Source organism: Pelobates fuscus, chromosome 3 (genome assembly GCF_036172605.1).
Source record: "Pelobates fuscus isolate aPelFus1 chromosome 3, aPelFus1.pri, whole genome shotgun sequence".
Classification (NCBI taxonomy): domain Eukaryota; kingdom Metazoa; phylum Chordata; class Amphibia; order Anura; family Pelobatidae; genus Pelobates; species Pelobates fuscus.
Genome location: NC_086319.1, coordinates 371,990,171 through 372,005,410, shown reverse-complemented (window position 1 = coordinate 372,005,410; position 15,240 = coordinate 371,990,171). Strand labels below are relative to the sequence as shown.

The 15,240-nt window shown below is 40.4% G+C and overlaps 1 protein-coding gene across 1 annotated transcript in view; it reads right to left on the bottom strand.

Moving 5' to 3' along the window:
• ZNF592 (zinc finger protein 592) overlaps nucleotides 1-15,240 on the bottom strand; it is a 44,142-nt gene that overhangs the window by 12,068 nt on the left and 16,834 nt on the right. Inside the window, exons 2-3 of the mRNA XM_063449429.1 lie at nucleotides 12,889-15,161; nucleotides 8,139-8,317 (exon numbers count right to left, since the gene is read on the bottom strand). Coding sequence (XP_063305499.1) covers nucleotides 8,139-8,317; nucleotides 12,889-15,141 — 2,432 coding nt within the window. The 5' untranslated portion in view covers nucleotides 15,142-15,161. The remainder of the gene's footprint in view (nucleotides 1-8,138; nucleotides 8,318-12,888; nucleotides 15,162-15,240) is intronic.

Below are 15,240 nucleotides of genomic sequence, written 5' to 3'. Positions count from 1 at the left end.
TAGATGTTAGAATTCTGTCTTTATACACAAATTATTTTACCAGTATAAAATGTGCAGGTGATGCGTAATTATCACTGTATACTTTTATAATCCTAAAACACCATATATAGCAGGTTACAGTTAGCGCATTTGGTTAGCGAATAGTGTGTACCCTAATGTCAAACAATTATGTACAAGCCTTCTGTGCCACAATCTCAGCATGATATTCCGAAGTCTTATATTTGTTACTGGAATTTATATATTTATGTCATGTTTATGATAAGTTCATGCTACAGTTAGTTCTACTGTATATAATTGCACACAAAAAAAAAAAATGTTTTATTAGAATAGATCACAGATTAGCTTGATTTCAAATCAATATTCTGTAGGTTATCTTTGTAATGGCTCTGTTTTGGTATAGCATGCTTCCACATGAACAAATCAGCCATGGATGGGGGATTGAGGACTATGGTGCCATCGCGAAATTGAGGTATCCCAGTAAAGACTGAAGATCCCTCCGTGTACCAGAACCTTTTTGAAGGAATTGGTCTAGTTCTTGCTTAATGCTTTATAATTTCACATCAGGGAGGCGTGCCTGCATTGATACAGTCTAGTAAGATACCCAGGAACACCAACTTTGTCGTGGGGCCAAATGTTTTGTCAGGGGACAATGAAACATCTGGTGTTAAAAACAGTGCTGTGGTGCTCAGGATGCTACGTGGTGTGTGGGAACCTGCCTCGACCAGTAAGAAATCGTCCAAATAGTATATAACCATGGGACAATTGACTACGTTTAGGAGCAGCCAGCAGAGAGTCTCTGCAAAGATGTCGAACAGTTTTGGGCTGCTCCTGGAGCCAAAAGTGAGCCTGGTGGCAAATTTTCCATCTATTTGACGCCATGGATATGCCAGAGTGACGGATGAATAGGTAATAGTTTGAATGCGTTTGTAATAGCCATTTTACTTAGCCAGGCGTGTTCACTAGCCAGTAGAATAGCTTGTACGGGATGATCCACGGTGGCTTAGTGGAGAGAAAATTCTTTGGCGGGTATCAGTTGATTTAAACTTGAGTTGTGCAAAGAATGAGGCGCGGACAGATCGATGATTAAACGTTTTTTTTTTTATATTAGAGGTGCTGTTGGTAAACACTCCAATAGGGTTTGTCCGCCATGTGGAAAAAGACCAATCATAAAACGTGACGTGGTCTCTTTCCGTAGCAATTCGTCAACTGCAGATTGGTCATTTATAGCCGAGAGTAAATTAGGGCATTCTAGAGTGCCTGTGGGGAGTGCTACTAGCCCTGTGTGAAAACCATTAGAAAATCCAACTATCAAGAATTGCATCAGGTGGTAGGAGGGGTGGGTGCGCAAGTGATAGGCTAAAGTGTCGATGTTAATCTCAGTCATTTCTTAGAGAAAAGCTTAGAGAGGGACATGGATTGTATATGTGCCCTGAAGATGGAGCAAATGTGCAACAATCTGCAAGTGTTGTAATTGCAAGTCCCTGCGTTAAAATTTTGCACTCTTGTGCCTTGCCCAAGAATACGACCAGTCTGCCTAGCTTATCTCTTTGGCCCCTATCCTGACTGACAGAGGGGGTGGTAGAGGGGTGGGACGTGGAGGGGTCTCCTTCGCAGGGACACAAGTTGGAGGAGTGGTGGAGGAACAAAACGAACAAGAAGGGGGTCTCAAGACTGTGAAATGCCTGCAGAACAGCTCTGTGTCCAACTGACTTCAATCGATGTGTGTTGAACTGGGCCAGAGCTGCTGCTGCTTTAGCTGATACAGACTTGTGGTAATCGTAAAAGGCGAAACCCCCATACTTGTGCCCCAGGTCCACCACCTTGTGTAAATAGAGGTCGAATTCCTCTCACCTCTAGGGGTATACATAGCAAATTACCTATGTATAACTTAAAGCAGAGGACAAATTCGGGGATGGAGAGTTTTTTTATTGTGACGAGGATCACCAAAATATCTCTATTTAAAAGCTCTATTTTCTACTACGTCCTGTGAAGCACTAAGGAGAGAGACTAGACTGACATCCTAACCATCAAGAATGTCTTTAATAGAAGCGGGAACAGAGTGTGCAGGTGCAATAACGCGTTAAGTGGTGGGCGTGGGAGCGAAAGTAATGGCACTACCCTGTGTGTTTGAGGGTGCAGGTGTGGAGACTGGAATGTCAGAAGCGTTGCTAGTAGTAAGGATGATGGTTTCTATCTTGGTCATCCTTTCGTTAAGCGACTGAAGGGTATACAAGATAGATGACAAGGTGTCCTGAACTTGTCCATAACTGCTGGCACGGAACTCCTGTGAACTTGTGCCGAGGATGTGATCAGTGGACTGAACTGCTAGCAACCTATGGAGCTCCGCTTTCCTAGCTGTGGCTGGGAAAGAGATGTTTCTACAGCGTAGTTCTGCGGCTAGGTTAGGTATGGTCCAGGATCTCAGTGACTCAGGGGTAGAGGGAATGAGAGATTCTGCAGGTGAGCTTGGTCTAACAGGCATGCTGGGCCTGGAAGGAGTGCCCTGGAGAGACAGGTCGTCACCTTTGATTGATTCTTGCGACATCCTATAAAGAAATTACTAAATAAAGCTATTTTGAAAGCCAATGATGATATCCGTATGTAGAACTGGCTTGCTAGCTAGTGCCGGTGGCGTAGAACTTAACTACCCTGTGACAGGTGAATCCCTGCTAGTTGCCAAGTGGCCATGAGAGGCTCTACCTGTGATTTGCCCCGTGTGGGATCGTGGCCACTATTGGTATGGCGGGGTGTCTGCCTCTCTGTGACAGTAAAGAGTCAAAATGCGTATGGCTGTGGCATGCGACACCCTAAAACCCCTGCAGAAGGGGATTTAAGGCAAGCTTATCTAAACGTAGGGCAGTGTGGGCAATACCTCCGAGAGAGGTGGGGAGTTGGCCTCGTGGGATCCTAAAGCAGGGATCTTTATACCTATTTGAAATAAAGATCAACAATTAAACTGTGACACGTGATATACTGGTTCAATGTTTTGTATATATAAACAGAACATACCCTTAAGGAGCTGATGAGAGCGTACTTATAACCAGAGAGGGGCCTGTTAAGTGCACCTATGAATAACTGAAGATATGTGTGGGTAAAGAAAGAAGGCACAAATTTAGGAGAAGAGATAAAGATAAAATTTTATAAAATACCTGATAGATGTGGGAATATAACTTCAGTATCCTAGTTTGCCTAGTGGAGTAATAGTAAAGGCTGCAAAACAGATAGTACAACAGAAGTCACTGTATGAACGTAAACGTATTAAGGACCTAAATGTGGGTCCGATGCAACGAGACAAGCCCCTAATTAAGCACAAACGTGTAACTTAAAAGGCAGAGTGAGGCCTTAATATACAGGTTTAATGAAAAATATATAAAACGGAAGGAAAAATACCTGGAACAAGATTGCTGAATGAACACCGCTGTTCTTGGTTTTCCTAATAAGCTTGCTACTAAATTGATATGGGCACCTAAAGTACATGGTATAATAAGATAAAGTGAGTACGAAGTTGGGAAATATATATGTAATAGAAAAGACCTATGCACTAAAATTGTGTTTTACCTAGCGTTATTACAAACAAGCGTATGTGACCACCTAGTGATATTAATTTGTGAACCGGAATCCCAGATGAACTGGACCAGGTTTAATAGACTATGTAGCCTAGTGCGCATAACGCTTTACAAATAGATATGTGAATTTAAAACGTGCCATATATTTAAGAACATTGGGAAAGTACCGAACCTTGAACAGCAATGAAATGCACAGATGGAGGTAGTGAGCGGGAATCCAAATATCTATTAATAAGTGCAGGAAAGAAACCGAACAGAAAGGCCTGCACGAATGGAGTGAAATACAGTGCCTGTTGAAACGAACAGTGAACCCTGTCCAACCCTTATAGGTTATGCGAACAATGAATTTCTGAGAAAGCCCAACCAAACAGATGAAACGAAAGCTTAAGTGTCAGCATCTAAGTAGGATGAGATTTAACCGAACGAACGCATGGTTCAAACAACGTACAAAGGGAATAAAGTAAACAAACGTACGGTTTGAACCAGACAAATGAACATAAGTGAACGAACAAGCTGTATGGGAACAAGCGGAAACCCACGAATGTCAGTAATAAGCACAGGAGAGTTCAAACGAAAGCAAACCAAGGTACATGTGTATGAGAACGTAATGAAAGCCAATCCCTGTGTTTGGTATGCCCGAACGTGGGAACACTGCAAACTGGTTCCCACGACTACATACGTAAGCGTGCCAGGTCTTTTGACACGGGAGCCGGGTCCATGGGCTGCTGGGTCGGAGAGGTGAAAATTGGCGGGAAGGACCGGAACGGAAGTGCAGGTTGTCGTGGCAACCTGGTCGCTTGAACAGGAAATGGCATAGGTAAGTAAGGGGGTACAGTTTATATAGGAAAACTCCTCCCACAAATTTAGGCCTATGACCATTTACATATATATGGTTTCCCTCACTTTTTCAGTGTGTTCTCAAACACTTCTTAATGTTAACACATCTATATTGAGAATCTATCATCAGTTACCTGGTTACAATCCGCTGAGCTTACAGCTAGTTGAAAAAGAAGTCTTGTCATACTTTGTTTTTACACGTTTTATACATTTTAATATAGGCATCTAACTCCCTCCTGTCTACTTCAATTGTTGTGCTCTTTGACAAGCAAAAAATATAGCATATTTTTTTTCCTCATGACAACCAACTTGCAATGTACATGGCCTTCTATTAGATCTGTCACATACTGCAGTCAATTCTGCTTGGAAAACCAAAAAGACTCCCCAGACACTGCAATCACCATCTTATGCAAAAAAAATTTAAATTTTTTTTTTTTTATTATATTATGTTTCTTATAAATGTATAATAGTTTATTTAATAGGAAACTGAGATTTTCACAAGCCAATTATCAGATTACTGCAGCAAGGTATGCTTGACATCTATGTTAGAGCATAACTTGGTGTTCCAAACATATGTTACAGTTCTCAAGATATTCAATGAATACATAACAGATATAAACTATGGGTTGGTTACTGTTAAGAGACCTTTATGATTGTCCATTAAGGGATGACATAGGTAATTTAAGGTTCTCCCAGGACCAAGATTCATGTTTTCCTTTGAACATGAGGCAAATTGCTATAAAAAGTCTGCAGGTTTAGCCCATTTCTTGGATCATTACACTAGTTATTTAGAAAGGTGTATTAGTTTGATTAAATTGCTATTCATTTTAAAAGCTGTACATAAGTCCATTATTTAAGCTGCTTTTATGTAGACATTTTCCAAGCATCCTAACTATGGTTTACTGCAATATTATAACGACTAAATTTCACTTTCTTGTGTGTTTGTGCACTAGGCCAAGGACAATCTGGCAGCTGTGAATCACTAGAGCTCTTTTGGTATGGCCATACCAAGTTCTTCCTAACTTTAGCACAAAAAGCTTATATGGTACTGGTAGTTTCCGTATACAAGCTATAATTCACATAGTACACTTTGAACATACTTGGTGGCCTTGCCATTAAGTTGAAATTTTCAAAATAACAAAATGAACAGGTTACAGTGCAAGCAATCTGTTGGTGAAAATAATATATTAATAGCAACAATGAAATTAAATTGTTGTAGTGTAATCAGGTCCCAGGCACCCTATTACCTGAAAGGGTTAATCTGTTAATGAATGGTTTAACTCCAAAGTCTGCAAGCCGGCACCAGATCGCTCTGACACTGCACTTCCGCTCAATGTCTGAGGCTTTAGTTCGGAAAGCTTGCACCAGGCGCCAGTGATAGGCTAATGACATCAGCTGACGCTCTCAGCCTTACACTAGTTCGTCATTGAGAAGAGCGAGTAAAAAAAATAAATAAAAAAAATACATAGTTCTATATAAAAATTTGTAGTTCTTGATCTGTGAGGGACTTTTCTCAATCCAACAATAATATGTTGCCAACAGAAAAGGAAAAAAATATTTACAAGATTATTCATATTAACATTAATTTTATCCAGATGGAAGATTTCAGTGAAAATGGACAAATTCCAACCAAAATAGCATCTCTCATATTTGCCAACGCCAACTCTGGTCAGAAGTTGGTCAACCTGACCGAATCTACACAAAATCCGAAAGATGCATTCGGTGTTTGATTTAAAAATCAGTGCATCCAAACCCTATACAAAAGGGTAGGATCTGAAATATTTACAAAGCACTGATATAAACAAAAAAAAACGAATGCAACTGGTAGAACACAATCAATTTTACATTCTCAGATATTCATTACCTGCTTTTTACAAGTGAATGATAATTTAAACTCATATTTTACCATTGGCGGTGCAAATGGATCACATTTTTAAAACCCAGACTCCGATTTTAAGTACTGGGTCTGGTTTTTAACACTCTGGATCCACATTCAGTCTGGCTGAAACCAGGACCAAATTCAGGCTCATTCAGAGCTTGGTTTCCCAAATCCTGTCAACTGTGAACAATGTTGGATTTTGCTCCATTCAGTACAGGGCCTTTCAGATTTTAGTGAATAACTCATGAGATGATTACTTTGGTGGAAGTTTTTTTTCCAGATAATTACTTAAATATTTAACTTTGATACAAAATGGCATCCTACTATAGTAATATGAATTGGGTTTCAATTTAAATAAAATATACTTTTGCTTTTTGTTTTTCTTTTAAAGGGACACTATAGTCGCCAAAACAACTTTAGCTTAATGAAGCAGTTTTGGTGTATAAAATATGCCCCATGCAGCCTCACTGTTCAATCCTCTGCTATTTAGGAGTTAAATCCCTTTGTTTATGAACCCTAGAACACCTCCCTGCATGTGACTTGCACAGCCTTCCATAAACACTTCCTGTAAAGAGAGCCATATTTAGGCTTTCTTTATTGCAAGTTCTGTTTAATTAAGATTTTCTTATCCCCTGCTATGTTAATAGCTTGCTAGACCCTGCAAGAGCCTCCTGTATGTGATTAAAGTTCAATTTACAGAGCAAGAGATACAATTGTTTAAGATAAATTACATCGGATTGAAAGTGAAACCATTTTTTTTTTCCACGCAGGCTCTGTCAATCAGAGTCAGGGGAGGTGTGACAAGGGCTGCATAAACAGAGACAAAGTGATTTAACGCCAAAATGGCAGTGAATTGAGCAGTAAAACCCCGAGAGGCATGATCTATACACTAAAACTGCTTCATAAAGCTAAAGTTGTTTAGGTGACTATAGTGTTCCTTTAATAAAAATGCATTGTATACATGTTTAAATTGTGTGACATTTCAATTCAGACTTGTCTTATTATTTCAGCATATTTATGTATTGGTATGATTCACAATATCAATTATAAATGAAAAATAAAAGAATACAATTTTGATGGCAATCTCACAGAGTATGGAAAACTACATATATTTAAATACCTAACATTACGTTGCCAAGCATTTCATACTCTTCATAATCCTTCTGGAATACAGATCAAGACTGCTTTAGAATTTCACTGAAATTCCAACACAATCAATAGATATGACAAATTAGGGACTACTTTGTCTTATGATATATCTGAGGTTGACAAAAGGCGAAACTCTACTTTTGTCCAATCCCAGCAGTCCTCACAATTGAGTACTGTGGGATTCAGACATCGATCTATGGAGGCTCCTGATGAATCATTGGATACTCAACAGACTTCAGAGCTGTACTCTAGCGCTTGTGCGAGAGTATAGCACTGACACGGCTCCTGGCGTATTAAGTGCCAGGAACTGTAGAGGACAGCAGCATGCATTAAAATGTACTTCCCCTGCACACCGCAACCACTAGACCCACACCGGATCAGTCACTTTGGGGGATCTTTGTGAAATATGCAGAGATCCCCGAAAGTGACAGATCTACTTTAATTGTCAAATATGTGGTGATGTGTTCTACACTGATAATGCCTAGAAAATCACTGCTGAGCTTCAGGCAGTATAGAAACTAAACAAAAATAAACTAATGTACCAGTTTTCTCACAGGCATCTGGACTAGTAGCAAGACGCTATGCATGCTGTTACACACTGGGTATACGGATACAAATTTCAAACACAAAGTACATACACAATGTCTCTCACTGCTTTGCCTGTACAACCGAGGATGATATTTTACAGAGCTGATAGGAAGACTTACCGAAATGCCACCTTGCGAGTATAATGTAGACAATTCTCCTTCACATGGGTCTGAAAATAGGCAGATCGGCAGAGCACCCCACATTCTGGACAGCAATACGGAGACTTGTGTGTGTGAATGCGCTGGTGAGCGCCATAACTGCACTTGTTAGGAAGCATCATCTGGCATACCTGGCATGTCTGGATGAGGAAAGACAAAATAAAATGATTGGGGGGAGGAATACAACTTGTGCACTCATACATTTATCATGTCAGTGAGAGGGATGGAAAACAAAACAAAACAAAAAAATAAAGCTATAAAATAAAAGTATAAAAAAACGGAGGGGAAAAAAGTGTGAAGCTAAAAAAGGAGAAACACAGTATGCAAATATATACAGGGAATAAATCAGAACAGCTCAGAAAAAAAAATTAAATAAAGGATAGTGTTTTTTTTTTTTTTTTTTACTCTCAGCCTAAACAATAAAATAAAAATACTGTGAGATGACACACATACATTGCACCCTAGACATGTGCGTATATTCTTTTCAGGTGGTACGTACAAATTTACCTGTGGAGTTTTATTCAATAAATAAGTCTAGTGCACCACCCTTATAATTTAAGGAAGCATATAAAGAGATTGACAAAGATATTGTATCTTGTAAATTTATTTCCATACCAATACATGAAGACTTAAAAAAAAAATATCACCACTAAAAATCACAAATTGTATCAAATTAGTAGTACATTTTGATCTGGATTGATTTAACATGCCAGGTGATGGGCAGTATTGTATCAACCCGGTCTACAAAAAAAAACACACAATTATGTAAGATATAGCCCAGTATCAGATGCCATTCAATAAACTAAAAAGATCTTGGGATTTAAACGTAAACACCTTATTTAAGACTTCATATAAAATGTACATGAAAAATAAAAATCTAATAACCAATCCATAATCCAACCTGACAATTAGCTGGTGAGAAGCAGGAGTGAAATCAAGAAGTAGTGATATCAATATAATTTAAAAGTGAAATGACTTCCCGCAGTGAGACTACAAAGAAGTAGAAGACTACAAAAGTGCTATGCAGAAGAAAACAACTAGTGTTGCCCCAGCAAAAAGCACAAACTGCATATAAAATGTGAAAAGCAGACTCTCCACGTTTTAATTAAGGTACCAAGCTCTAAAAGTTGAGGGTGTGTTAATGAGCAACTGTTTACCAGCAGATTTTAGTAAATGCTACCTCCCATGCTGTTGGTTGAGCAATCAAGGGAAAAGGACTATACAAACATCTGGGATACCAAGGCTATCCATTTCTAGTTAGGATAGTTGATGAACAGAACAGAGAAGGAAAAAACAAAAAACAAATGACATAAGAGAGGGCTTTCCCATAACAATTTAATTTACAGGCACTTGTATCATTGTTAACAATAACAATTAATAAAGGCAATTTATGACAATTAATCACTACAGCTTGCTCTAGTGCAGGGGTCAATCAATCAATGGCACTTGAGGTGCATTTGCACGGCACTCAAGGCTGCCAGAACCAAACAGTCTCTGGCCTATAAGGAGTTCCAGTGGAACTTCAGATATCTGCTCGTGCAAAAAGTAGTCAAGGGATCTCTGATCACTTCCTCCCACCACTTGTGAATAGAAATCTGCAATGGAGGAGAGAAGCCTGCAGCAGCTATTGCAGCTCCCACCTTTGATCTGTACTTAGCCAGTTTGGTCCTTACTGGACCCCTGGGAGTCACCCACACTGATAGATATACATAGGGCTGCAGAATAAACCTTCCACTCATACAAATTATAAACCTCCCACACACAAACACAACTCCACTGACAATCCATATATATGCACACAACCCCACAAGCAGTCTCTCACATGCAATACCACAAGGAGCCCCACACATACATACACACACCAAACACACAATGTGACATATCATTCACACACACAAATCCATAAGCAGCCCACATTGATAGGTATCATACACAATACCACAAACTATTAATTATGAACTTGTACCATATAACAGCCTATATACACACACAAACAACTCTCCAAAGCAACTGCAGCACCAATAAATACGACAAGCAAAATACGACAACATACACACCTCAATTAAAAAAAAGAAAAAGAAAAATAGGATCAGCACGCCAACTAAAAGGCTACCTATCCCTGCTCTAGTGGTTAGGTAGCCTAAAGTATCCCTGTCCCATAAAATGGTGTAATATCAAACAGTTTAGGAAAAGTTCAATATAAACTGGGACTGTGCTCAGTGACTGAAACCAGCAATCCTCATCGCCAAATTCATAATGTGTAATTAACTATTTGCATAACAATGGTCAATTTTGTTTAAACCTGGACAGCAGTGATTGCTGGGGGTATGTCTGCTCATCACTCTCAACCAACCAACATGGCCGATATGTGAACGCCCCCGGGGCCTGGGAAATTCTCTAGTTTTTATCAAACCATTGCTAAAAGGTTTGAAATTAAACATGTGGTGGTAACAGAGGCAATATGACCACAACAGCAATCTTTAAAGGGACACTATAGTCACCCAGACCACTTCAGCTCAATAAAGTGGTCCGGGTGCAAGGTCCCTCAGGTTATAACCCTTCACATGTAAGCATAACAGTTTCAGAGAAACTTATGTCTACATTTGGGGTTAATCCAGCCTCTAGGGCTGTCTTACGGACAGCCACTAGAGGCGCATCTGTGGCGCTGGAGGCAAATTTTGCCTCCATCGCGCAGAGCATCCATAGGAAACCATTGAGAAATGCTTTCCTATGGACACATTGAATGCGCATGCGGCTCCTGTGACATCGGACGGGGTAGCTGACGTCGGACGGGGAGAAGAGGTCACCAGCGCCAAGGGAGCCCGGCGCTGGGTTAAGGCAAGTGGCTTTAACCCCTTCAGTGCCACGGAAGGAGGACCCCGAGGGTGGGGGCACCCTCAGGGCACTATAGTGTCAGGAAAACCACTTTGTTTTCCTGACACTGTAGTGACCCTTTAAAGGTTATGTTGCTTCCAGTGTTTATACAATTGAAATGAGCCATTATCATACCTTAAAAAACACTGCATACAATACTTTACATAAATATCATACATAATATGTGGGTATGTATAAGAGAAAGGGGACTGTATAAAGAATTTAGTGAGCATAGATTGTGACCAGGATTGTTTATTATTTAACAGGCAAACTGATAAATGTGAGGTGCTTATTTGGTTAATAACCACTAGTTCTTAAAGGATCCCTATAGGGTCAGGAACACAAACATGTATACCTGACCCTATAGTGTTAAAACCACCATCTAGCACCCCTGGGCCCCTTATGCCTCCATAAATATAGCAAAATCTTACTGTATTCAAGCCTGAAGCTGTACCTCTGCATGCTGATTGCCTAAAAAAAACAAAAAACAAGCAGTCTGCGGACATCATCAGAAGTGGTAGCCTGATCCAATCACAGTGCTTCCCCACAGGATTGGTTGAGACTGACAAAGAGGCAGATCAGGTGCAAAGCCAGCACAATTCAAAACACAGCCCTGGCCAATCAGCATCTCCTCATAGAGATGAATTGAATCAATGAATCTCTATGAGGAAAGTTCAGTGTCTGCATGCAGAGGGAGGAGATACTGAATGTTTGGATGCATTTTAGGCAGCCATGACCCAGGAAGGATCTCTAACAGCCATCTGAGGAGTGGCCAGTGAAGTTATCACTAGGCTGTAATGTAAACACTGCATTTTCTCTGAATAGACAGTGTTTACAGCAAAAAGCCTGAAGGTAATGATTCTACTCACCAGAACAAATTCAATAAGCTGTAGTTGTTCTGGTGACTATAGTGTCCCTTTAATTACATAGTTAAAGGGGCACTCTAGGCCCTAATACAACTTGTATGCATATGGCCTCCTTAATAATAAATATATATATATATATATTTTTTTTAAAATTTTTTTTTTTGCACACTCACGTCTTTATAGTTTTTGTACAAAAATCTAATATTTTTCCAGAATGCTGCACATTAAGCCACAGCCCTTCATGTCAGAAAAACTTCCTTATCAAATGTATGGACACAGCTCAGCCCCTATAACACTCAGCGGTTTTTAATTCAAAAAACATGACTGCAGACTGTCAGGGATACTACAAACAGGTAATGATATCCTCACTATGTCTCCCTGGGTATCCTCTCCTAATGCTTTAGAATTCAGATCATTCAGTATTGTGAGTGGCTGAGCGCATACATTTGACAAGGATGTTTATATTTCTGGAGTGAGGGAGTGTGGCTTAGGAGGCGCATTCTGCAAACAACTCTCTTTCTTGGCCTCCTGACTAGTGAAAAAAAGATGTGAAAAGGCAACACTGATGCACCAATGTGATACTGGACATGTGTTTCATTAATGAATTTGCAGCATTAAATGTATCTAAATTGCACGCACATACACACATTATAATTCTGGATTTGGTTAGGCTAATGGGTTTTCATGGTTATAATTATTTTAGATAAGAACTGTCTGTCTCAAACACCAAACTAAAATTTTCAAATCAATATATACATGTAATACAAGTGAAAAACAAAAATGAAAATAAAGGATTTGAGATCCAAATTATTTTATCTTATAAATGCCTAATGATAACAATGTTCTGTAATGTTACTAGTCAGTGCGCACAAACACAGTTCTTATCAAGTAACCATAATAGAACGAATACATGATTTTGAAAGCAAAATACAGTTACACCCTAACTTGAATGAAGACCAACCCACACTCACCAGTCCATCTTTTTCCTCGGCCACCCTCTGATAATGTCCTGCCAGACAAGTATAATCCTCCACCTGCTTGCTGCACTCTAAACATTTGAACCCATGGCGTATGAGTCCGTATGGGTCTGCATAAAGAGGCATGGCGGGTGCATATGAAGTCCCCCCAGACCACGTGGTTGATGACGCTGTTGAACCTATTGTCCGTTGAACGGCAGGTGAAAGCTGTGCAGTGAATGCGGGAGCAATTAAAGTGGGTGCCGAAAGCATCTGCTCTGCAGAGATGGGCTTCATCATGAGTTGAGAGCACTGCATAATAAGGCCCTTGCTCTTGTGCTCCCTGGCATGACCCAACAAGCTGCATTTATTGTAGAACTGGACTGTTTTAGAGCACTGAGTACACATAACCTCTATATGCACACTCCGTCTGTTGTGGTGCTGGGTAAGGCTTTTCTCCAAAGCAAATGAGTCCCCACACTCCAAACATGTATAGCCAGAAGAAGGAAGCAGAATATTACATTCAGGAGGTGGGTTTAAATTTGGGGCATATGTTGGTACAGGATTTGCACTGTGCAGAAGTTTATTAAAAGCCTCAACAATGACAGGGGCTGCTACCTTAACTTGGTGTACCAATGGCACAGTCAAAGGTTGTATTGGTCTGACTGGTGTAGTCTTTGCTGCCACAGGTATAGTGACACTATTAGGAACCAAATTTAGGTTGGCAAGATGGACTGCTTTGGGAAGCTGAGTGGTTGGGTTTGATGCTGCCTTAGTTGTAGCTGGTGACTGCTTCTTGGTCTGTGAAGAGTTTGAAGTCTTTGTTGAGCCGCTGCCAGGGTTATGAAGATTTGAAGTAGGCACACTCTTTTTCTTCTCACCTTTGGAATTGGTTACCTGGGGAATTGTTGCACTGGGTCCCTGACTGTTGGTGGGTGTTGCAGTTCTAACTGGAGTCTTTAACTTTTCAGAGGAAGACACATCCTCCAAAGAAATAGTGGTTTTTACATCCTCACCAGAGGAGTTCTCACCCTGCAAATCCTCTGGAGATTTTACCATGTCATCAGATTCAACTTCTGGCAAAATTCTGGTTACTGTTCTTTTGATCTCCCCAGAAGACATCTTTATTGTCTTAATCCGCACTTTAGGGATAGCAGGAGGTGAGCCAGCACAGACAGAAGGAGAATCCTTGCTGCTTGTGTCACTGCAGACACTCATTGGACTATCAGGGGGTTTAATAATCTTCTTAACCACTTCCAGTGGACTCCTAGGGCTTTTTGGGGACTTGGGCATTTTTGGACTTCCCTTAATACTTTCTTTTAATGGTGCAACTGTCTCCTTAGGCGTACTCATTGGTTCTTCCTTTGGAACCATGGCAACCTTTTTGGCCTGCAGGGCTACCAAAGCAGCCACACAGGAAGACAGCTTAGAATGAGCAGGTTTAATACGCTGTCGAGGAGGCACAGCTGAAGAACACGCACTTGACTCTGAAAAGACCTTCTCTTCAGCTGTTGTATTCTCCTGAACATCTTTAAACGGCAAAGACACACCAAGAAAACTATTGGATTTATCGGTGTCTCTGGTTTGCTCTGCAGACCTCTCCTTCTCCATTTCCTTGCAGTCAGATTTCTGCTCCTTCTTGCAGTATTCATCAAACATGCTAAGCTCAGTTTCTGCAGGCTTCCGCAGAGAATCCACAACACAAGGTTCTGTAGGGACGTAAATAGAGGACTGTGGGAAGTAAGAACTTTCTGCTGCTTTATGTTTGCTCAAAACTCCATTATCTTTTGAAGAGTCATCAGGTTCAGGGCTAGAAATTGGACTAAACTGGTTAAACGTCGGTAATGGTTCTGACTTATGTGACTCTAGTTTGTCATTATAACCTCTTGAACTGTCTCCATTAATGAAGCCTGGTTCAAATTTGACATACGCCTGTTCAGGAGCATGTGGTTCATTTCCCACTTCTGGGCTACGGAAGCCATTCTGCAGAAGAGTTGAACCCATGTGGTTACCCTCCTTTTCAGTTGCCTCAAAGGATTCTTGTCGACTGGTGTTCTTTACAATGACACTGACCGCAGGAACATCAGGAGCTGGCACAGACTGAGACAAGGACAAGTTTTCATCCAAGCACATTCCTGAGGGCTTAAGGTGATTTTCTGGTTCATCACTTGTAGACTGGATAGCTTCTTTGGGGTCCAGGCTTGTGGCGTCAGGAATATCAAAAGCTGCCAGAAGATCATCAAAGTCTGGAGTCTTCATGTCCCCCATGACTGGTGGAGTGACAATAACTGCAACAAAGATAGAAGAAAATTACTATCCATTTATTTACATCAATTAACCATTCAGTCCCAAATTATATCCTGAAAT